Genomic DNA, 23,257 nt, shown 5'->3' on the forward strand with positions numbered 1-23,257 from the left:
CTCTGCTGTATAATCCATTATTATAAATATGAATGTTATGAAGAAATGATTAGCCCAAAGAGGGGTCACAGGGAATCAGTTTCTATGCCATGTGTCTCAGTATATGATTTAAAGGTTTATTATTACCTGAGATACACAGATTAAGCTACACTAAACACCAATGTATATTGGAACAGGAACAGGAAGTGATACAATATCAGAGTGAGAGCCAGCACCAAATGAGAGCACCACCAATGCAAATATAGTGCCAAATCTCAACAAGAGACCAAACTAAATTAAATAATATAATATATTACACTTAAAAAATATAAGAAATAGCTCTAATATATACAAATAGATCAATATAAATATCAAGAACATTACAGAGATTAAATATATATAATCACACAAGCCAAGGGGTGAAAATGGGTGTGGGTCACAATCAGCCAAGGTTTCAGGTGAATTCATTGTGAAACCTAGTTCCAACCTGTCATGTGAGTTACTGAGGTCAAATGGCCCAGGATGTGAGTGGGCGTTAAGGCGTCTGGGAGGGGATCTCAAAACTGGATTATAGATGGCAGACAGTTGGTCACACATATCTTTCCCTTAGTCTTTAGTATGAACACAAAGCAAAGATGATCAAACCAGCACAAAGAGACTTTAAAGTGATTCTACTGTAAAAACATGAAGAGGTAGAAACAGAGGCTGCAGCCTGACTGTTCATCAGTTTGTTACCTGTTGAAGTTAAGCAGTGACTGGCTTCACTGCAAATGATGGCTCACTTTATCACAGTGCTGGGCTAGGGCCAGCATTCATTCAGCTTTATCATCACTCTGGGTTCTTGGCTAGCCTAGCGTTAGCATGCTAAGTACAGATGCTTGCGAAGAGAGGGAAGCAAGAGTACTATATGTGTCACATTTGTCTTCTTTTTTTTTTACATGAACCATAGCAGGGGTACCAAACATGAGGCTTAGGGTCTAGAATTGCCCCGGCAAAGACTCCTATCCACTCCAGTCCCACTGCATGGTTATGGAAAATGTAAAGGAGGACATACATTTATTTGGTAAAAAAAAAAGTTGCTGTGAATTAACAAAAATGTTCTGTTTTCTAATTAATAAGCAGCTTTCACTGCTAATTACAAGCCTGTCTGGACAATAAGCTACTGAAACTTTTTCTGCAATTTTACACAATTGGTTTAAGGCCCAAAGAGTCATGCCTGACATGCCTGAAGGAGAGAGAGAGAGAAACATGGGCAACATAACAAAAACTGTTTCTTTTTTTTATTGAAAGATAAGTCCTTTCTTGCCTTTTTCCTTTAGACCCTGATATGCTTACCTAAAGTGTACTCCAAAGGTCAGTTGTTAAAACGGCTCCTTTGAAACATACAGCAATAAATCAGAGAGACTTGACTCTCTGATTTATCCTAAAGAACAATTTCAAGGTATTACACTGTATAAGCAATAGTAACTTGATTTCAAAATAAACCTGCGCATTTCTTGCAGCAGTGAGTTATTGTGCTTTGAAGATCATCACTGGGAGTAACTAGGATGGACAAAGTTAGACAGGATTATTGAAGAGGAAGAATTCAGGTTGTGTGTTTTTTGGGATAAAATTAGAGAAGCAAGACTGAGATGGTTTAGATACCTGCAGAGGAGGGATAGTGGATATATTGGACAAAGGATATTTAATATGGAGCTGCCAGGCAGGAGGAAAAGAGAAAGATGATATTAAAGATTCATTGATGTAGTGAAAGAGGACATGCTGCTACTGACATCCTCTTGGTCCTTTTACACCAGCCCTAATCGAGCCCCACTTGTTCCAGCCACCTCTCATGTGGAGATCGGATCATCTTTTAACTCCTGATCTCCATGATCTATATTTACAAAGACATCAGTATATAACTCTCCCAAGCTAATTTAGCATATTAAAGAAAGAATTAACTAAGAAAATAATTAATCTAAGCACTCGGGGCAGTGACCCCCAAACTAGGCGCGTAGCTCGAGCAGATGATCTGATCTGAAACATAGGTGTTAAAAATGTGCAAAAAAATGAAGCCATCAAGAATGGGGCAAACAGTTTCTAATGACACGAAGACTCCTGCACGCCTTTTGGGCCATGTTTTGAGGATGTAGAAATCCATGTTGTGAAGTGAGATTTGGGCCGGTCATAGGTCTTTTCTTCCACGTTCGGGGGACTTCCCTTGGTTGCAGTCTTTTTTCAGATCTACCCACATCTTAATGTGTTTACATTTTCTACATTTTTTACCTAAAGCACATTTAGACTAGCTTTGTCAGACAACCCAAGAAAGACTGATGAGCTGACGAGTGCCTGATGCTGTGCAGTGACACAAGCCAACGCAACCACTACCCTCGAGTTTTTCATCAATTGTCCCGCTGAGCCAACATTCAGCCAGGAGAGAAACAATCTGCACGCAGTGGAGATGAGTGTCCTAACAGATGGGATCAGATCAGGCCAGAAAGCAGTAGGATTGGTCTGAAGTCATCATTTTAGCATTTATACTTCAGAATTTGCTTTTGAGGTGATATCTGTCTTCCTAGAAGATTTGTTTTATTTCTAAAGGTTTGGGTCATTTCTAAGCTTTAGTTACAGTAACTGGACAAACTATAGCTGCAACTATAGCTGAACTTTAAAAAACACCCAACCAATAACATGATCACAGATTGTGGAAACAAGCCTTAATGAGAACTACGAGTACAGTTATTTCATTCATTGTCTGCTGAGGTCACCCCTTACAGTTAGAGCCACTTCGTGCTTCAGCATGGATGTGTCAGGTGTCATTTAGTTTGAACTATTGTCCTAGATTGAAGGAACTTCATGAACTAAAAGAAATGACAGGATACTATACTAACTGGATACTATAGCTCCTCTGAAAAGAAAGCCTCAAATCAGAAGTATTTGACTTTTTGCACCTTAAAACAGATAACTGGTGTCCTTGAGAAGAAATGGCGCCTAACTAATTTAGAAGATCATCATTATTGTTGCACTTAGTATAGAGGAAAAAATAGTTCCTCTATTTAAAAAAAAGCCCTCTGTGATGCTATATAAAGAAATAAGAACAAGTTTTTATTCAGCACGATAGCCATGGTTTTTTATAGCTCTGTTGAGCCAAGGATTCCTTCAGTAATTACTTCCTCTTTTAGACCCCATTCCTACAAGACTGCTCAAAGAAGTCCTGCCATTAATTAATGCTTCAATCTAAAATATGATCATTCTATCTCTATTGATAGGCTACGTAACATGGGAGTTTCAGTCAGGTTTCAGAGCTCATCACAGCACAGAAACAGCTTTAGTGAAGGTTACAAATGATCTTCTTATGGCCTCTGAAAGTGGACTCATTGGCGTTTGTTACTTTTGACTATTTTATTACAGCAATTAGAGCACGCTGTAGATATTAAACATATTGTGCTGTTTTGGTTTGAATCTATCTGTCTATCTAACAGACTCCAATTTGTTCATGTAAATGGAGAGTCCTCTTCACACACTCAGGCTAATTTTGGAGTTCAACAGGGCTTCGTGCTAGGGCCAGTTCTGTTTGCATTATACATGCTTCCCTTAAGCAGTGTCATTAAAAGCCACAGCATAAATTTTCACTGCTATGCAGATGACACCAATCTTTATTTATCCATGAAGCCACATAACAGATACATATATTTACACCACAGGAATGTCTTAAAGTCAGAAACACTTGGATGGCCTCTAATTTTCTGCGTCTGAATTGAGATAATCCTTAAAAGTCTTAGAAATATGGTATCTAACCAGATGCTTAATCTGCATGGCATTACCTTGGCCTCCAGTAACACTGTGAGGAACCTTGTAGTTGTTTTGGACCAGGATATATCCTTCAAAGTGTATATTAAAAAATGATGACAGATGACCACAACTCTGTGAGCCTGGTTCTGCTGGAGGTTTCTTCCTGTTAAAAGGGAGTTTTTCCTTCCCACTGTCACCAAAAACCTGTTCATAGGGGTCATCTGACTTTTCTCTGTTTTCTCTGTGTATTGTAGGGTCTTTATCCTACAATATAAAGTACCTTGAGGCAACTGTTGTGAGTTGGTGCTTTATAAATAAAATTGAATTGAATAGCTTGCTTCATGACCACTTTTCCTGACTGCTGATAGTGCATCGCAAAAACAGAAACACACACTGGGTATGTTGTACTCATGTCATAGTATACGTCCCTAAATGTGGGTGTTTTTACACAAAGTGTCATTGCTTAGACAAAGTCCCACCCTTGCAGCTCAGATGTTAGTCAGGCAGTTGGGTGTAGCTCCTCATAAAGCTTGCATTTGTTGTGTAACACAGTGATCCTGGTGTGACATCTAGCATTTGGCCTCAGTGGCCACAGCAGTAGCTTCTGAAGGGAAAATCAAATCAATGCTTCATTGACTCTGTCAGAAAGTGATGGAAACCTAATTAAAGGCCCTACAGGCAAAGCTGGTCATTTTATGCAGGCAAGCAGTAGGGCTCTAAAATCAAGCTAGTAATATGCACTATTACTGCGATCTGTGTTCTATGGGAGGGAATCTGTAAGCACAAACATGTATGAGAGACAGTTAAAAGTTAATTGTCAGGGAAAGTATAGAAACCTTTCAATTTCATTTTTTGCTGTGGGGTTTTCAAAAAGCTGCAGAATGTTTGTTTGCTACAACTTTTCAAATGTCCACATAACTGACTAAAGAATTCCTCACAACATGAAACAAATATGCGATATATGAGAATGTTTCTGCAGCAGCTCAAGTCAGGAGACTGCAAAGACACTGTACCTGTCCATTTTGCAGAGACCCTTCAGTCACAAGATAATAAATCAAATAAGAATGTGAGTCATTTACTCAAAAAAGTCAGCTGGTACAACATACCTTAGCCCTTGTTGGAGATGTAAAGCACCTCTGCAGTTGCTTCACTACAGACACTGAAGCTGGGCATCCCCATTTTTATATTGTGTATGTAATTGTGTTTTTCATAATCACTATGTGTAACACGACATACTAGTCCTATTGCACACTGCATTGACAATGTGAGATCAGTGTTTTAATATCATCGTGACATGAATGCAAAAACATGTGCTCACTGACTGGATCTGTGGGAAATCGTTCAATAGTTAAAATATCATCTAAGCTAAATGTTAAAGTATTAAATAGAATACACTGTCAAAATATGAGTGTCAGTGTGTTTTTGGCCAAAGTCATGAATATTCTTTCATTATCTTCATGTGAGAGTTTACAATAAGCCTGTATGCACTTTGTTGGATTGAATTTACACAGCAGGGTTTGTAATGTATCTAATCACATGCATAAGACAACTCCTAAAGTATAAGTTGTTTACACTGAGGCAGGTAGGACATAAGCCATAAAACCACAGTCTCTACATTAGATGAGTGAACGTTAAGATGTCCATGCTGGCTCAGTTATCTTTATGTTGAGTATACCAGAAGCAGGCCCTGTGCGAAAGACCAGCCATAAACATAAACATAAACTCTCTCCACATGGAAGAATTATATTGAATGCACTGTTTGGAGTTGGAACTGTTGGCGTGGGAGAAAGGAGTAGGGTGGGGGCAATGTCCCGTCGAGAGGCAATCAATGCTTACATCCTGTGAACTCTGCATGTAACACGGGAAAGCACTCACAACAAACAAGCAGCCAGAAAACGCACAGCCATATAGAACCAAAGAGAGAGGAGAGTTCTGGGATGTGGACTGGAGTTTTGGATGGGCACAAAAGAACCTCTAGATAGCTCAATGGGGTAGCCGTACAGACCCATTTGGTTCCCAGGATAAACATAAACACAATGAAGTGCATCAAGAGGCCAAGAGGGAAGCCATACCAGTGACATGTAAGTGCTTCTGAAATGGTTGATGCGTTGAAACGAAAAGATCTGTTATGTCATCCTCTCCAATGAGGCCCTGAATGACTCGCGTAAGCTAGCGACCAAATTAGTCTTCCCATATGGAAAATAAAGAAAGAAATTTTAGTAAATGTTTATGTTTAATATATGTATTGTGTGTGTTGTAAGACCTATATTCTTTATACTGTGATTTACATTAAAATGTCACCTATTTGATTTTCTCAGGCTACATAATTATAAGAACAGGGATAACATAACAGAAATTTAAAAAACTATTATTGGATTGAATGGGAAACATTTTTTCACTCATTGTATGTACTAAAAGTTTTGCATTTTGTTGTGGTTATTGTAAAGCAACAGAACATTTTTCCAACTGAATTTATGACTTTGTAAATAATAACACAAGAGCATTTAGTTCGTGTTTCTACAGACACTAACATCCAGTGTATAGTATGCATTTCTATTGCCAGTCCCTTTTTTTTCAGGCCTTGAAGCAAACCAGGTATGGTTTAAAGAATAAAATAATTGGCTCAAAGTCATCTTGCTTTCAAACAGCCCTAGACTCTTGTGTGAATTTCTATGAGGATAATGATAATGTTAGTGGAAATGGACTGCATTTATATAGAACTTTTCAAGTCTCACCAACCATTTAAAGTGCAACATGCAACATTAAACAATATATTCATACACACACACATATATATAACCATATATTCAACTTTTGTCTACCTTTCAATTTAGAATCCCATTTGACCTAACATACATATCTTTGGATTGTGGTAGGAAGCTGGAACACCCAGAAGAAAACTGCGCAAGCTAGTCATGGGTCTCCTCACATTCCTTATTTTTTTATGCTTATTTACGTTAACTATAAAGCTGCTGTGTTATAAAACAGCAAAGTCCCACTCTATCTTCTCTTAGCTCTTCACCCCACATTTGATGCAGTTTTGTTACCGTTTCTTTTTAGTTTATTGCTGAATTTGTACACAAACAGGTCAAAATGATATCAGCTGGGTTCATAGGCTGGAATCTTGGTTGTGCGTTGTCCTGCATATAAGGGCATTGATGTGCATGCTCTGCAGGGCAAAATCTGTGCAGAAAAGTGTGCAGGCCATTGTTTGTTTGCAACCATTCTGTCTTCTTGTGTTTTTTGTATTTTTGGCGCTATTTTAACGATTATCAGAAAATACAGTAATCACATTGGTATCTATAGAATTGTCATAAATAGTAGAATCTGTTGATACAATGAACAATATTTAAAAGTTAATTTAAAAGTTAATATTTAAAAGTTAACTGTGCATGGTTCTAGCCAACATGCACAGCGGCATGGTGATTAGCACTGTTTCCTCACAGCATGAAGGTCCTGAGTTCAATTCTGCCATCAGGCCCGCGTCTTTCTGTGTGGAGTTTGCATTGGGTACTCCAACTTCCTCCCACAGTCCAAAGACATGTAGTTAGTGGGGATAGATTTACTGTAAACTTGGATTTGCGGTAGAGAATGGATGGATATTAAAATGTATTGTGTTTTGTGTGATAATGGGTTGTATTTGCATGCTGTATCTCCACAGTTTGAGTATGTGACAGTGACATGGTGAGAAGCTGACCATGGGTGACTGGAACCTGCTGGGCAGCATCCTAGAAGAGGTCCATATACATTCCACCATTGTGGGAAAGATCTGGCTTACTATACTCTTCATCTTTCGCATGCTTATTCTGGGAGCAGCTGCTGAGGATGTATGGGATGATGAGCAGTCAGAGTTTGTCTGCAATACTGACCAACCAGGCTGTAAGGCAGTCTGCTACGATCGTGCTTTCCCCATTTCCCTAATTCGCTTCTGGGTCTTGCAAGTGATTTTTGTGTCTGCGCCTTCACTCGTCTACATGGGCCATGCTCTTTACTGCATTCGTTCATTGGAGAAGGAACGTCACCGACGACGGGCCCAGCTAAAGGAGGAGCTTGATGAGGCTGAGTTGGCGTTGGATGAACAAAAGCGGGTGGAAAGAGAGCTGAGGAGATTGGACGAGCAGAAGAAGGTGAAGAAGGCACCTCTGAGAGGCTCTCTATTGAGAACATACATCATCCATATCCTTACACGCTCCGTGGTGGAGATCTGCTTCATCCTGGGCCAGTATATACTATATGGTGTCCAGCTGGAGCCTCTCTATAAGTGTGAGAGACTGCCTTGCCCCAACAGCGTAGACTGTTACATCTCTAGGCCCACAGAGAAGACGATATTTATGGCCTTCATGATTGCCATCGCTGGTGTCTCACTTTTCCTAAACATTCTAGAAATATCCCACTTAGGTATCAGGAAAATCAAACAGGTGTTGTATGCAGAGAGGTACACAGAAGATGACAGTTTGATTTACAAGTCCAAGAGGAAGTCGTCCTTACCACATCTCTGTGTAACAAGCAATGTATCACCTCACGATGGGCCTTTAACTCAAACCTTCAAAGTGATTCCAGGGGCGGACCTGAAACCGAGTCATTACAACAGTGGGCTCAAAGCCAATCAGGACGCACCAAGACACAACAGCTTGGCTCATGTGGGGCACAGTCAAACCATCTATATCTATCCCCAAGCAAGGAATCCACCCACGTCTGCCCTGAGCTGTGCAATCCAAGCTCTCCAAACTAGTGAGGGTTCAGAGGTCCCCACAAACCTGGACCTCACTCAAGCCTGGATCCCTGTCATGTCCACTGCAGATGGGACTCAAACAAGCCACAAGGACATTCATGAGGAAGACCATCCTCACCCCAGCCATTTGGAAGCTCTGCTGGCCAGTAGCAATGTCAGGCCCAGAGCTATTCCAAATCTTAATGAAAATGAAAGAAGGGAGTCAGTGGGGAGCGAGTTCCTGATCCCCAACACTCGGAAGACTAGCTTTATGATCAGGCCACCATCTGAGAGCTTGTCGTCCATGACTGGCTCCACAAGTCCCTCCTTACATACATCAGAAGAGTCAGATGAACTGGGGTCCTTGCAGGGAGACATGCCGATGATGCCACCAGCCGGAGGCCGAAGAATGTCAATGGCAAGTAAACAGCAGTCTCATGTGCCTAAATAACAGAACACAATTGTCCAGAAAGTTGACCTCACCTATTCAAAGTCTAAATTAGACTGTACAGTACTATAATTATATACACACAGAACTGTATGTGTAATTGTAGATACTCTACTTGTGAATCTAGCTAAGGCCCAGTACTATCGATTCAGTATTCTGTGGAAATAATGATTAGAATTCCAAATTCCCCTAAATTATTAGAGATAAAGGCATTAAATGGCTTCTCATTTGTTTGACCTCTTGTCAGAAATTTAAGGACACATCAGAGTTACAGAGTTGGCAAATAATTATTTCACTATAATTTTAATTGAAGAGCTCAAAATGTCAGTCCTAATGAAATATTCAAAATTGGAACATATTGTATTTTTATTTTATGACAAATTTCATGCATGGTTTGCCAATGTTTAATTGTTCTGAAATTAAGAGTAATTAGAATAGATTAGAAATTAAGCATATATGTTAAGCACACATGCTTTAACAGATTTTTAAACAACACTGCATTAACCTTAAGATCCCATGTCTAACTAAACTGGTTGGTCCAAAGCTGCATAGTAGCCCTGACACAAATAAAATAAGTTTTATAATAAAAATAATATAATAAGTCATTCATCTTTTTGCTTTTTCTGAATGTGATGAAAATGTGCCAATACATTAAATGTCAGAGTTGTCTTTTTGTCTTTTCCAGAGTATGTTTCTGGATATCTCCTCAATCATGAAGAAGTGAAGAGACAAGGCTAATGTCATGGCTGTAAGAGCTGTTGTCCACAACCCAGCTAGGTCACAAACAAGGGAGAAACTGTATCAATGATCCAGCCATCAACATTGATCCACTCAAGTCACATGTGGCCCAAACCACTCAGCCATGATGAGGCAGCAGACTCAGTGCCAAAGCACCTTACAATGTCTACATGTTCACATTAATAGAAAAGGATTTTTTGAAAATGGACATCTTTCAGTGTGTTGGCCAAATTTTTGATAATTTTTAAGCAAAAAACAAAAAGAATTATTAATCATGGCGCTTAAGAGGATCTGTTTGTTTCTGTAACATGGACTTTATAAGCTTAAATACCTTTTCTAAGTCAAAGACTTCATTAGAATGTGTGTGTGAGTGTGTTCTGGTCTTGGTGCGGACCAAAATCTGAAATTTACTGTACTGGCGGAAACCAACAGCCCTCATGGAGACCAAAATCCAGGTCCCCACGGGGTTGAAGGCATTTTTTACACTCAAAATGTGGTTTTAGTGTCAGGGTTACAGTTGGGTTATGATTAGGTTTAGGGTAAGAGTTAGGTTTAGGCATTCATCTTTGATGGTTGGGGTAAGGGTAAGTGGCTAGTGAAAGCATTATGTCAATGGGATGTCCCCACGAGAATAGCAACCGCAGACGTGTGTGTGTGTGTGTAGTGCAGTGCAGTGATTTCATGTGGAGTTATACTTTATATTGTATTAAAATGAAATATTTATTAGCAAAACAAAACAAACAACCCCACAAAAAGCTTTTTTCAACAACTATTTAAACAAAATACACACAAACACACACACACCACTATGGAATTTCCATGCTTTTTATTTTATTTTTCAACAACGATTGCCCAGGCAAAATGTATGTTTTTCTCATATCAAATAACCAAGGCATGGCATTGCACAATAGTTACAAAAAAAAACCTAAACACTGGTCATTTGAATATTCAAAGATAAAAAAAGAAATGAAAAATACTAAATCTGTTTCTAACAGTCATGTTGCAGGTAAAATGAAAATGTAAAATGTACAAATACTATAAAAAGTTACAAACAATGCCACAGAAGCTGTCTACTTGTCTGTCCTATGGTCTTTACTCATGAAGAGGTATGCTGAAGCATGCAGGTAGATACATGTTAAAAGTGTGTTCAACTGTTTATTTTTGTTAGCTTTGTTTTCTTAAAACAACAAGTTCACAATCCAAGATTCATTCATTCTGTAAACTGGCTGGATAAAATAGGCAACGCTATTAGTCTGCTATCAGATATCAGATCACTGCAAACTGGAGGCATCTGAAACTTTAATGAATGTCAGAAAACTCTTCCCATATACCCAGTGCTGTGTGCCAAATAAACACTGTCTTCAATTTCCTGGTAATGCTGACAAATTTATCTTTCAAAATATAACATTACATAAAATAATTTAAAGCGGCATTTCATTTTATTGTCAAAAGTACAATGATATCATTTTACCATAGTAACATATGCTGCCCCGATAGTCTCTGGCTTAAATTTACATTTGAAATGGCATTACATGCGCTACATGACTGAAAATATTTATCAAAAAGACTACTAGACATTCTACAAATGTTGTACCCTGACATTTGGATTTCTAAAATTCAGACCACCAAATGATACCTTTTACTTCACTGAAGTGAAACCTTCAATTAAACCAAAATCTTGTTAAATTTACAGCCAAAACAAGGCACAGAATCACTGCATGAAGTTTCTTCATGACTGCACAAAGTGCATGTGGTGAACAGGAGTGAAAAAATATGGCAACATAATTCTATGATATGACGTTTTCCAGTCTTACAGCAGTTTTATATCACTCCTTTATTAAAATTAGGGATTAAATATTCCAAAATGTACAACAAAATTTAATGTTGACTCAAAGGCAAGTGTAGGTGATATTATGATTGCACACACTACATTCCCAAAAAATATCAAAACCCCAAATATTTATCACATATCTTTGCAATTAGTGTTTTTCCCCTCACAAGACATTTTCTTTTAGAAACCAGACATAAAATAGGTGGGTGTAACTGGATTAAGCATTTTATATTGACCTCTTTAAAATTTGAAGGTGTTTTGTAACAGGGAAAGTGAATATTCTGTGAGAAACAGTGTTGTAAGCTCATCAACAAATATGGATCAGATTAATTAAATCAAGTGTACATCTCCTTTATCCAGGAGGACATTTGAGAAAGCATTGGGCATATAAAAAAAACCAACACACACAAAGGAAAAGAAGTTATAGCACATAATCTTATGGATAAATACAAATAAAAACAATGATAGATGTATGATACTGTGAGATAACCCAACACATTTTCAAAACAAAGTGTTTTTAATTTTCAAAAGATCTATTTATTTCAAGTAATTTTTCCATTTCAGCACTTTTATACAAACCATGCATGTTCTGTGATTATTCCACATTTTCATAACAATGTTTTCCAGTTTAATGATGTTTCTTAATTACATAAGTTTTTAATATATTGATTGCTGGCTCTCAATATTTTCAGAGGGGAGGAAATGGAAGGTTCATCAATAATGAAACAAAATGCCTGAAATAAACTTGTGGAAATTCTACTACTAGACCCCGGAGATGACAAAATTTGATTGCCTTGTTTTGTGACACTTACAGTGCAGTTTTTTATAAGAGCAGTGGAATTTCCAGTGAATAAAATATTCCTGTGATGGTTAAGCCTATACCCTCTAGCAGCACCAGTTAGAATCCTACTCTTATCACAAAGTCTTGAAACTTTTAACCAATCTAAATAAAACATCATCATTTCTATTAAAATGAACTATCTGTGTTAATTGTATCACTACAGTTAAAAGACCATTTACTACACTACATTGTAACTGACTCACACCTCTTTATGTTAAAATATTACAACTTAAAAGTACAAGTGACTTGCAAATAAAGAACAGTGTGTGTGGCAATAGTGAGTGAGGGACCTGCTCATGTAATTGCCTGTCATTCTCATGTGTTAAAGCGGGCATGTCAAGCTCACATCCTATCCATTAAGAGTACTTTTTGAATTTAAATATCCTATCATCTTTACCACACTAATAGCTTCACATTTACATAATCACGCAGGGAAGTTTTGACTCTTTAGTTCCTGGGTTGATATCTGAGAATAAAGACGAGTGTCATATTAGACTTTCCTGTGCTAAAAGTGGCACAACCCACATTAAAATGCCATGGGCATGCTTCATCATAATGTTCACGGTGTAGCAGCAACAACACAGACACCAGCAGCACTCACCCCTGCCACGTGCCTCACCATTGACATTTCAACAGATGAATCTGGCATCCCTTTAAATCAATATGTGCCAGTGTGCTTGAAACTTTGAACCACCATGCAGTATTACAGATACTGATGCATATGTAGAAATTCACTATTTGCTTGGAGTTTCAGCACATTGAAATCTGAAATTTGAAACTGAACATGCTGCACTGAATACTTTTCAGCACAGTTGTCTTATGAACAATGCAAGATGAGTGCAATTTAATACATAATTACTACAAACACTAAAATATTACTAATACAATAAATACATGGGTCAAAAGGAAAGAAATAACAGAATATGATTTCCTTACACTTCTCCTTCTGAGCATGGAAAGTTATAAATTCTATTATCCAGTTCCACAAATAGATTCTATGTACTGGTCTTTTAAACTGTCGGTTACAGATCGTACCAGTATAACTGAATTTTAAACCCATTATAATGGTTAATGTATCCCAATGATCCAAGACATTATGACCTCTCTCAGACAAAGCCAATGATTATTCGATTATTTTATAATTTCACATGTCAACATCTGGGATCTGGGATCTACATCTGGGATTTACTAAAGTTTAAAACCCAGCAAAAACAGTGACTTCTCATTGTTAGCATGTTGTAATTGAGAGAAATGCCTAGCCTAATTTAAAGCCTAATTTTCTGGGGCTAATCAAACACAGTGGTAATAGTGATAACATGGTCAGCAAACCATTTGGGAGGAGCTTCTTTGGGATCACCAATCTTTCCTGGCCAAATTCCCAAAGAGAAGAATCCAGATAAACAAACAACAAAAACATCTCTGTAGAAATGATCCATATAAGATGATCATTTTTTAACAGTGTCTATGGCAATATTGAAGTGAGGGACTAGTTCAATCAAGCACAGTAATAACATGGTCAGCAAACCATTTGGTAGGAGTTTCCTACCAATCTGGATATAAAAGGAAATTCTGCATAAAGCTTGTCAGCAGATGGAAGCATTAGGTGTCTCCTGGTAGACAGCTACACTCACGTTGGACTTTGGTGTGACTGTGTGAAACAACCATGACCAACACCAGCTGACGGCGTGTTACCTCAAATCATCACAAACTTTCGAAACTTCTCATTGGACACCTTGGATTCTGTTGCTCTCCACTCTCCACTCTTCCTCTGGAACTTGATTTTCAAATGAAATACAAAATTTGCCTTCATCTGAAAATATGACTTTGGACCACTGAGAAACAGACCAGCTCCTTTGCTTTTTACCTTAGCTCTGGTAAGATGCTTCTGACATTGTCTTTAATTAGATGGTGAATTTATAAAAGGAGCAACATCTGTGCATGGTGCTTTTGATGCACCAGTACCAGCCTCAGTACACTCTCTGTGAAGCTCTCCCAAGTTTCCAAGTGGATATATGCTATTTATACTATTTTACTCAAGCTCAACATTATTTTTTTATGACTTCTGATTTTCAAATGTTTTGAATGTAATGAATACAGAATATATGGAAGTTGATGTTTTTTATAGGAAAAAACTTTTCGCAATATTCAAATATTCTTATATGCAGTAGTAACTGTTTTCAGTTATATGCTTTAAAATCAAAGGCAGTAATTTCTTTGTAAGCTTTGTTAAAGAAGGGCCAGCAATTAATACTTCATTTAAGTTTTTGTCAGGATCAAGTGAAACAGGTCTCTCTAGAAACCCCAAACCCAGTTTGACCACCATGCAGTTTTGACAAGGATGTGCCAAGCTTACTTTTACAGTTTTTACATTCTGATTTTTATACTAAACTCATATTAGAACGACCAAGTGAGAAAACATTTTAAAAATCTTCAGGAGAAATATAAAGTAACCCCTATGGAAACCATCTACTGGAAACCACTTAGTTGGCTTCATACTTAATTTTAGTGCTAAAGTCACAAAGCATGTAACCAATGCCACATCTTCCCCCTCAGATGTACTGGACAGTGCTTTGACTCTGTAATGTATCTCTGCCTCTTTAGTAGAATCATTTAAAAAAACACAGAAGAAGAAGATTAAAAAAAATACACAAAAAAGTAAAAATCAAGTCTGACATAAGAAACGCTAAATGCGTATGACAGCTCATTTATTTGTTTTTCTCCCAATGTGAAATTTTATAAATACAGAACTTTGGTAACATTTTACTTTAAAGTCCTGCATCACTTAACAGTTACTGCATCAATTTATAGAGTCAAGCCTAAACTGTTTTATATAATCAGATTCACTTCAATAGTTTAAGAGATACGTGTTTTTCTTTTTCAGGCCAATTAGCCAATTGTTGATTACAACATTTAGATAGAATATTTGTATCATTAATTTCATTATCTGTCTAAGGTGCCATGGTCTGCAAGAGAGTGTGGATACCCATGCAAAAATATCCAGGAAAGTCAGCATGGCCTAGCTGAGCTCTCATTAAAATTAAAAACATTCAGACTTGTCCAATTATAGCTCCATTGTTTAACCCAAACACCAAAAAGATCTCTAAAAATGGCTTTAGTGGTTTTAGTGTGCATTTATGTCATCTTGGTCATGCCCCAGCCATAAGTAAAGGTGGGATTCCTTAAAATATAGATATTAGAATATTTCTTTTAACAAATTCCAATTCATGGTAAAATAACTAGAGGAGCATCAACACACTGAAGTAAAATGGGTGCATATTCAAAACAGCTTAAAGCTACTTTATTTAAATAACATTAATAGAAATAATAATGCTAAACTAAACTTTTCCACATTTTAGTGGTTCAAAATGAAAACTGACTTACAATATATCCAAACATTTACCACAAATCATTTTGCACATAAGTAACTGTCAAGATTAGACAGGACTGCAAAGTAAAGTTCAGGTTTATGTTAACAAGCATATTACTGTACATCCTGGAGAATTCCTGAGTTTAGCCTCCCATGATGCATGAGAGAAGAAGAGAATCCAATGGAACACAGAAAGAGAGAAAGCTGCCAGTGCTTTTATTTTCTACCAGTCCAAAAAATACCTGCTGAACAATATTGAAAGACAATACTGGTATCATTCATTTAAAAAAACAGAAAAGAAACAAATGCTTTAAATATCAAAGTATGCACAGATTGTGTCATTTAGCCCCAAACTCTAAGCACAGTCTTGTCTGTTGTGTTCTTCTGTTGTGCATTTCACAGTCATCTCCTGACAGAAATCCACTGTTACAGTGGGGCTACATACTTCGTCAGTAGATTCAAGCACTAGTGAAAGCTCAGGATCCTCCTGCCTTAAAGGCAACATCTCCTCTGCGGGCTGCCTATCCTCTAACCCCTCCTGATTGGCATTCAAATTAGATGTACAAGCAACCTCACTTTGTTGGGTCACAGGTGACGTGGGTTGGACAGACCCGTCCTCAGTTGAAGGTGATGAGGGGTTGGATGTGAGATCAATGCTGGCAAAGTCGGGTGATGGCTGGCTGCCTTGCACCTCCCTACACACTTGCTGGGAGAGGAAAGAGAGGTTCTGCAACAGCTCGGACATACAAACCTTCAGCCTGTTTCGCTCGCTAAGCAGCTTCTCCTTCTCACGTACCTGGGTTCATAAGACAAAGCATCATCAGGTTATCATGACATTGCTGTTCCCTCATTGCTGATCACTTCATCAGGTTAACTGCAGCCCACTTCCTATCTGGCCCCACACCGATCATTACAGTATAAGCCTGTGAAGAATCTTTTAACTCAATCTCATGTCTACACGAGCAGCCTCTTTGCTTCTCAATAAAAGTTGCAACGTCAAGTTTAGACCTAGTAAAATTTATATATCATATATTGTTACATTACGGACAAGTGCTTACAAGATTGATATTAGTGAGTTTCTTAATAGGCGTAATAGCACTGGAGCTGGGAATCAATGTAACAACTGTCAATATATTCCAACAGATATTTACGTACAGCAGGAAAAACCCCTGCAAAAGTGGACTGACAATGATCCACTATTGCTTAACATGAGAAAAATCAAGGAGGGTTTCCCTTCTGGCAGTCTTTAGTCGTGACACCATTTAATTTTCTTTTTTTTTTTCAAATTAAGATTCCACTAAGGTGGAAGCCTTCCACCCCTTGGCTTTGCATTAAAATTCTGAGAAGAATTGGTGACAAAGGGCAGCCCTGGAAAAGTCCAACTTCCATTGCAAACAAGTCTGCCTACTTGCCAGCAAAGCACGAAGTCACTGCAGGTGTATGTTGTGTAACAGCAAGCTGGATATCACATACTCCCACAGAGTTCCACAGAATTCCCACAGAATCCACAAACCAGAGGTGGACTTGTTGGGCAAACTCGCATGCACCCTGAAACAAGAGCTAGTTCAAAGTTCCATGACCAGGGTCAACACCACATAGTGTAGTGAGATATTAATAATGATGATAATCTCCTTTTCAGTATTTTGGAGTAGACTTTTCCAGTTAGCTGAGTAGCATGATCACCCCATAAGTGCAGCACACCCTCCATGAATCGCTAGTCCACACAGGAAAGTACAAATGGAGAGGGTGAGTGGAGGCACTCACACAGATTCTGTCACTACAGCATCTGTGTTAGGTCTGTTATTCCAAAAAGCCAAATATAATAAATGTGAGGTTAGTACCAGCATTTGTGGATTTAAATTATAGTTCAAGCTTATGGATCACTAAGGGTTTACAAAATGCATGTAAAAAGAAAAATACATTGCACCGGAATTCCTAAAACAAAAAGAAAAGAGGCAAAAAAATATAAAAAATACAAAAATAAATAATTTATTACTCTATATAACATATAACATACTCCGATGGACCTCAAGAGCAACTTAGTTAGCATCTTGCCCATATTTGGCATGCAGACTGGAGCAGCCAGCGATTGAATAACCAACCTTTCAATTAGTAGATGACCTGTGGTACCTCCTGAGCTACAGCCACACCCATATTGTTTTCTTTCACCATATTTACAAATTCCCTGTAAAAAGTTCATACTTTTAATTGCTTAAAAGCAATTGAAAGTATCTGTGAATGGCTTAGATACATTGTTAACACGCTCACTGGACAGACCTGTAGAGCATTAGCTTTTCAATGTGGATACTGGAGAACATGTTATATTAAAATATGGCTTAAGAAGTGTCACATTTCCATTTTATACCCACAAACCTTTTATTATTATTATTATTTTATTTATTCGAAGTGTGTGTATGTGTATTAGTTGACCATACCAGTTTGTGAATCTCGCTCTCCAGGTTCTGGATGCAGTCTAGCTTCCTCTTGCGACAGCGCTGGGCAGCAATGCGATTTTTGCTGCGCCTACGGATGTCATGGATGAATTCCAGCTGTTCTGAGTTCAGTTTATGCATCTTGATGAGAATCTGGAAGTCATTGCGTGGCAAGTTGGTGATCTGGTCCACAGGAAAAGGCAGCTTCACCTACAAAAACCAGGTCTTTATTGCAGTCTATTTAATTTTAAACCAAATGAATCAGGACTGTTGCCATGGAAATTAAGAAAACTATATTTTATGCTTAAGATATTTTCTATTTACATTTACAAATATAGTTTATATAAAATGCTGTTTGGAAGTCTGCAAACCCTCAAACGTTTCCTTTTTTATTTTTATTTTGCATAAATATGACCTAAAACATTAGATTTTAACCTGTCCTAAAATTAGATGAAGTGAACTCAATCAAAAAAAAAAAATCAGACTCTTCACGTATTTATACAAGAAAATTATTTAACATACATATCTGCAATTTTTCTATATCTACGACTTCAGTGGGATCACACACTCTGATCTTTTCTCTGCTTTTTGCAGATGATCTGGTTTTGTTGGTGTCACCACGTGACAACCACGAGTTGTGACAAGTCGTGACAAGCACTGTTGAGAAGATGTAACTGAGATGAGAAATGGCATTTCTAACTCTGGAGTCATGGCTCTCACCTGAGTGGCTGTCCCAAGTGGAGATGTTCAGCTGTCTCAGGGTCTTGGTCATAAATCATTATATTAAGTGGTGCCCCCAGTAAAGTACTTTTACTCAACTATAAATTTGAATACTTTTACACTGTGAATATAAGACTTCAGCATAGAAAGATTTATTATAGACATAACTGTTATTAGTATGTGTTCAGAAATGGAAGAAGTATTCAATTGCTGCAGTTGCATGTTGTCAGATGGAGTGCACTGTGATATAAAATCCACTAGATGTCAGTATTAGTATTGCTGTTTGTGCACCAGCTCAGGCACAAAGAACAGGGACTATCGGCTTACCTTTCTATGCAACTCTGCCTTATCAAAACGGTTATAGTTCTGTGTATTCTTCTTCTTTCCATGGAAACACACTGACATTTTTTTTAATCTATTGACTGAATAAATAAAAGACTCATAAACACATTTCAATGCATCTGATTTAAAATACTAAGGCATCGACAGCATGTGTATGTTGACCACTTCTTTTTGCTCTTAGCTTTACATTGCATCAGAACAGTCCACTACAACAGCACAAACTGTTCTCTTCAAACAAGCAATGCTCAGCACAACAATGCCAACATTCAAGTATGGTATCATTTATTGCGCTGACAATGGGAAGAGGCACTTATTTACTCGCAACCTGTCACAAAAATATAGCATTTGCACCCATTTCTTTTGTTGAACTTGGGAAAAATATGAAAGATATCCCATTTTGACAGCTATAAAATTTAATTTTTGATCCAACAAGGTGATTCGAGCTATTATATTTTATATCGGCATGGGGTGCTATGTTTAACCTGGACAAACTGGACACGGTTTGAACTGAGGAGAAAAGAAGAAGTGACAGGCTCAAAAACGGCAAATGAATACTATCTGAAAGTCACTTTCTTTGACAAAGACCTAACACAGGACGTCAGAGATGCATGTGGCCCTTCAGCTGATTCACAAACTGTTCGTAAATGGTCTCAGGGGAAGGATGGCTGGAGAGAAGCCATTCCTCAGTAAAGGCTATAGGGAGCAACGACCTAGGTATGCCACACTATACAAGAACTGGACTGAACGTCAGTGCCAATGGGTCTTATGGAGTGGTCAGGTTTTGATCCACACGGCAATATCATCTGGAAAGAGTCTGTTTAGCAAAAGCTTCATTTGTCAGTATGATACCATCCCAAACACACTAACAATGTAGTAAAAGCATAACTGGCTAGAAAAACACACAGTCGGCCCATCAGTCATGGACTGGCCTCCAACATTTGCTCAGTACTGTATATATTCATAACCTGCATAACTGGAGCTTGGGTCAGCAGATGGGAGATGTGGGCAGCACATCCATGGACATCCTGCCTGCACTCTCTTCTTTGCCTTTTTGTGCAGTTTGGTATTTAAATTCATCAAACTTCACTATCTCTACTTCTGCTCTTGACATCGTCAGTTTTACACCTGCCTCCCTCTCAACATGTATTCTGTCTCGCTTCTACTGACTTTCATTCCTCTTCTTTTCTGCTGAAAACCAAATATATACAGTTCTGCTTTAACACAGTTCTCATGCCAGAAAGACAGTTCCCAGACGACCTCAATGCCAACACACTGACATTTTAGCCAATGTAGTATAATAAAGAGCCATACTAACCTCAGGTCCAGAGATTCGAGAGGTGCCACTTTCACTGTCTCCCTCTGAGAAAGAGCCTGATTCATCACTGGAGTTCCCACCACTAGCACTGAATGTCTTTTCAGATTTAATCTTTGTGTAGTCTTGAGTGAGGACTACTTCATTGTGGGGATTCCTGTGCTCCACCATCCCAGCCAGGCAGTGAGGAAGTCCAGAAATTGAGCCTGACTGTGACGATGAGGAAAAGTCAAACTGGGACAAAGTAGAAGATGAGCTACCAATGGTTGCATCCTCTGGGTAAGAGTATGAGGCACGGGGGCTGGAAATCTGGTTGCATGATGTAGAAGTAGTAGGAGAGTCCACTGATGTTTTCGTTGAAACGGGGCAGCTGGTAATAAGGAATGACTGACTAGAGGGAAGGGATTCCTCCTGCATCAAGGTTGAGATGGCCTCATCAACATATGTATGGGACAGCATATGTTGCTTGATAGGCACAGAAGAGAAAATGACACTGCGTCTGTCCAGCTTCCCTTCATGCTTAGACACCGAATTTTCAAGGTTTCTACTTATACCAGTAAGTGCTGCTGGTATCACATTGGCAATGCCAGTGTTGAGGTCAACTTCATCCAGAGATTCCCTCTTGGTTTGTGGTCTCTGTATGACCAGTTCTTTGTAATGGTTGAGAGACAGTTGGTTGCTTAGTAGCTGCTGAATGGTGGTGCTTGGCATGCTGCTGAGACCACCTCTCTGGAGGTATGAATGCAAACAGGAAGAGTATGATACTTGGCTGGAAGATTGCACATCTTCTACTGGAACCCCTTCTACCTCTAACTCCATCTCCAATACCTCCTCAGTACACAAGTCTGAGTTGCTGTCATTCCTTTCATCTCCTTCTTCCTCAAATAAACAGGGTTCTTCTTTGATCCTGGAGGGAGTAAGACGTGTTTGTGGAACAGCGCTACTGTCGGTGAAGTGTGAGCTCAGAGGGCTAATTGAGGTATGGTTAACCAAAATGATGTCATTACTAATATGATGGTTCTCTACATTGTGCTTGTTGTCACAAACTGCATCCTGATATTTCTTATATTTTGGGCACTGCGGCAGGTCAGCAAGAACATGACTGTCCTGCTGCCTTATGTCTGCAGAATCATAACAGGATATTTCCTCAGAAAAGATTGGATTCTCTGTTGTGATATGATCATCGTATTCCACCGTGCCATTATGGTTAGGTTGGCTGTCATTCTTAAGCTGGGCTTGAAGGAACCGGAAGCAAGAGTCCTCCAAATTATGGATACCTAGGACGTCCGCGCACACAATTACTTCATGGATGTTTTCCTGACTTAAAACCAGCTTGGCGGTGTAGGCAAACTGAAGCAGTGGAGCGAAACCTTTGGCTGTCACCTGTGGAACAGAATTGAGGAGTCAAATTGAAGAATGAAAAACATCTATTTAAAAATTAGATCATATTATATATATGCAAATTTCTTTTGGAAGACCAGATCACAGCTCACAGCAAAAACTGAGCTAGCAAGCCTCAACACCTCCCCTTAATATGGACTGAAGTCAAATCTTCAGTATCACTACACTAGTCACTGTCACTCCCTCCCTCAGTTACTTGCCATATACAGTGGGGCAAAAAAGTATTTAGTCAGCCACCGATTGTGCAAGTTCCCCCACCTAAAATGATGACAGAGGTCAGTAATTTGCACCAGAGGTACACTTCAACTGTGAGAGACAGAATGTGAAAAAAAAATCCATGAATCCACATGGTAGGATTTGTAAAGAATTTATTCGTAAATCAGGGTGGAAAATAATATTTGGTCACCTCAAACAAGGAAAATCTCTGGCTCTCACAGACCTGTAACGTCTTCTGTAAGAAGCTTTTCTGTCCCCCACTCGTTACCTGTATGAATGGCACCTGTTTGAACTCATCATCTGTATAAAAGACACCTGTCCACAGCCTCAAACAGTCAGACTCCAAACTCCGCCATGGCCAAGACCAAAGAGCTTTCGAAGGACACCAGGAAAAGTATTGTAGACCTGCACCAGACTGGGAAGAGTGAATCTACAATAGGCAAGCAGCTTGGTGTGAAAAAATCAACTGTGGGAGCAATCATCAGAAAATGGAAGACATACAAGACCACTGATAATCTCCCTCGATCTGGGGCTCCACGCAAGATCTCATCCCGTGGGGTCAAAATGATCATGAGAACGGTGAGCAAAGATCCCAGAACCACACGGGGGGACCTGGTGAATGACCTGCAGAGAGCTGGGACCAAAGTAACAAAGGTCACCATCAGTAACACACTACAACGGCAGGGAATCAAATCCCGCAGTGCCAGACGTGTTCCGCTGCTGAAGCCAGTGCATGTCCAGGCCCGTCTGAAGTTTGCCAGAGAGCACATGGATGATACAGCAGAGGATTGGGAGAATGTCATGTGGTCAGATGAAACCAAAGTAGAACTTTTTGGTATAAACTCAACTCGTCGTGTTTGGAGGAAGAAGAATACTGAGTTGCATCCCAAGAACACCATACCTACTGTGAAGCATGGGGGTGGAAACATCATGCTATGGGGCTGTTTTTCTGCCAAGGGGACAGGACGACTGATCCGTGTTAAGGACAGAATGAATGGGGCCATGTATCGTGAGATTTTGAGCCAAAACCTCCTTCCATCAGTGAGAACTTTGAAGATGAAACGAGGCTGGGTCTTCCAACATGACAATGATCCAAAACACACCGCCCGGGCAACAAAGGAGTGGCTCCGTAAGAAGCATTTGAAAGT

General features: G+C 38.9%; 2 protein-coding genes across 3 annotated transcripts in view; one reads left to right on the top strand and one right to left on the bottom strand.

The window, feature by feature from the left end:
• Positions 1 to 5,626: 5,626 nt before the first annotated feature.
• On the top strand, positions 5,627 to 9,285 carry gja10a (gap junction protein alpha 10 a). The gene is made up of 2 exons (XM_005943520.2): positions 5,627 to 5,831; positions 7,412 to 9,285. The coding sequence occupies exon 2, from the start codon at positions 7,449 to 7,451 to the stop codon at positions 8,910 to 8,912; it is 1,464 nt and encodes a 487-aa protein (XP_005943582.1). The 5' UTR covers positions 5,627 to 5,831; positions 7,412 to 7,448; the 3' UTR covers positions 8,913 to 9,285.
• A 1,174-nt stretch (positions 9,286 to 10,459) lies between these two features.
• Positions 10,460 to 23,257, bottom strand: part of bach2a (BTB and CNC homology 1, basic leucine zipper transcription factor 2a) — a 60,460-nt gene continuing 47,662 nt past the window's right edge. Inside the window, exons 3-5 of one of the 2 annotated variants that reach the window (XM_014340485.2) lie at positions 20,496 to 21,875; positions 18,122 to 18,271; positions 10,460 to 16,482 (exon numbers count right to left, since the gene is read on the bottom strand). In XM_014340485.2, coding sequence (XP_014195971.1) covers positions 16,042 to 16,482; positions 18,122 to 18,271; positions 20,496 to 21,875 — 1,971 coding nt within the window. In that variant the 3' untranslated portion in view covers positions 10,460 to 16,041. Of the gene's footprint in view, positions 16,483 to 18,121; positions 18,329 to 20,495; positions 21,876 to 23,257 lie in introns of both variants that reach the window. The other variant, XM_005943519.3, reaches the window with a different exon arrangement.

The sequence above is a fragment of the Haplochromis burtoni genome, unplaced genomic scaffold (genome assembly GCF_018398535.1).
Source record: "Haplochromis burtoni strain Fernald_Lab_line unplaced genomic scaffold, NCSU_Asbu1 Contig_369, whole genome shotgun sequence".
Lineage (NCBI taxonomy): Eukaryota > Metazoa > Chordata > Actinopteri > Cichliformes > Cichlidae > Haplochromis > Haplochromis burtoni.

Coding starts and splice junctions, on each gene's coding strand:
- gja10a (XM_005943520.2), top strand. CDS start 7,449: ATGGGTGACTGGAACCTGCTGGGCAGCATCCTAGAAGAGGTCCATATA.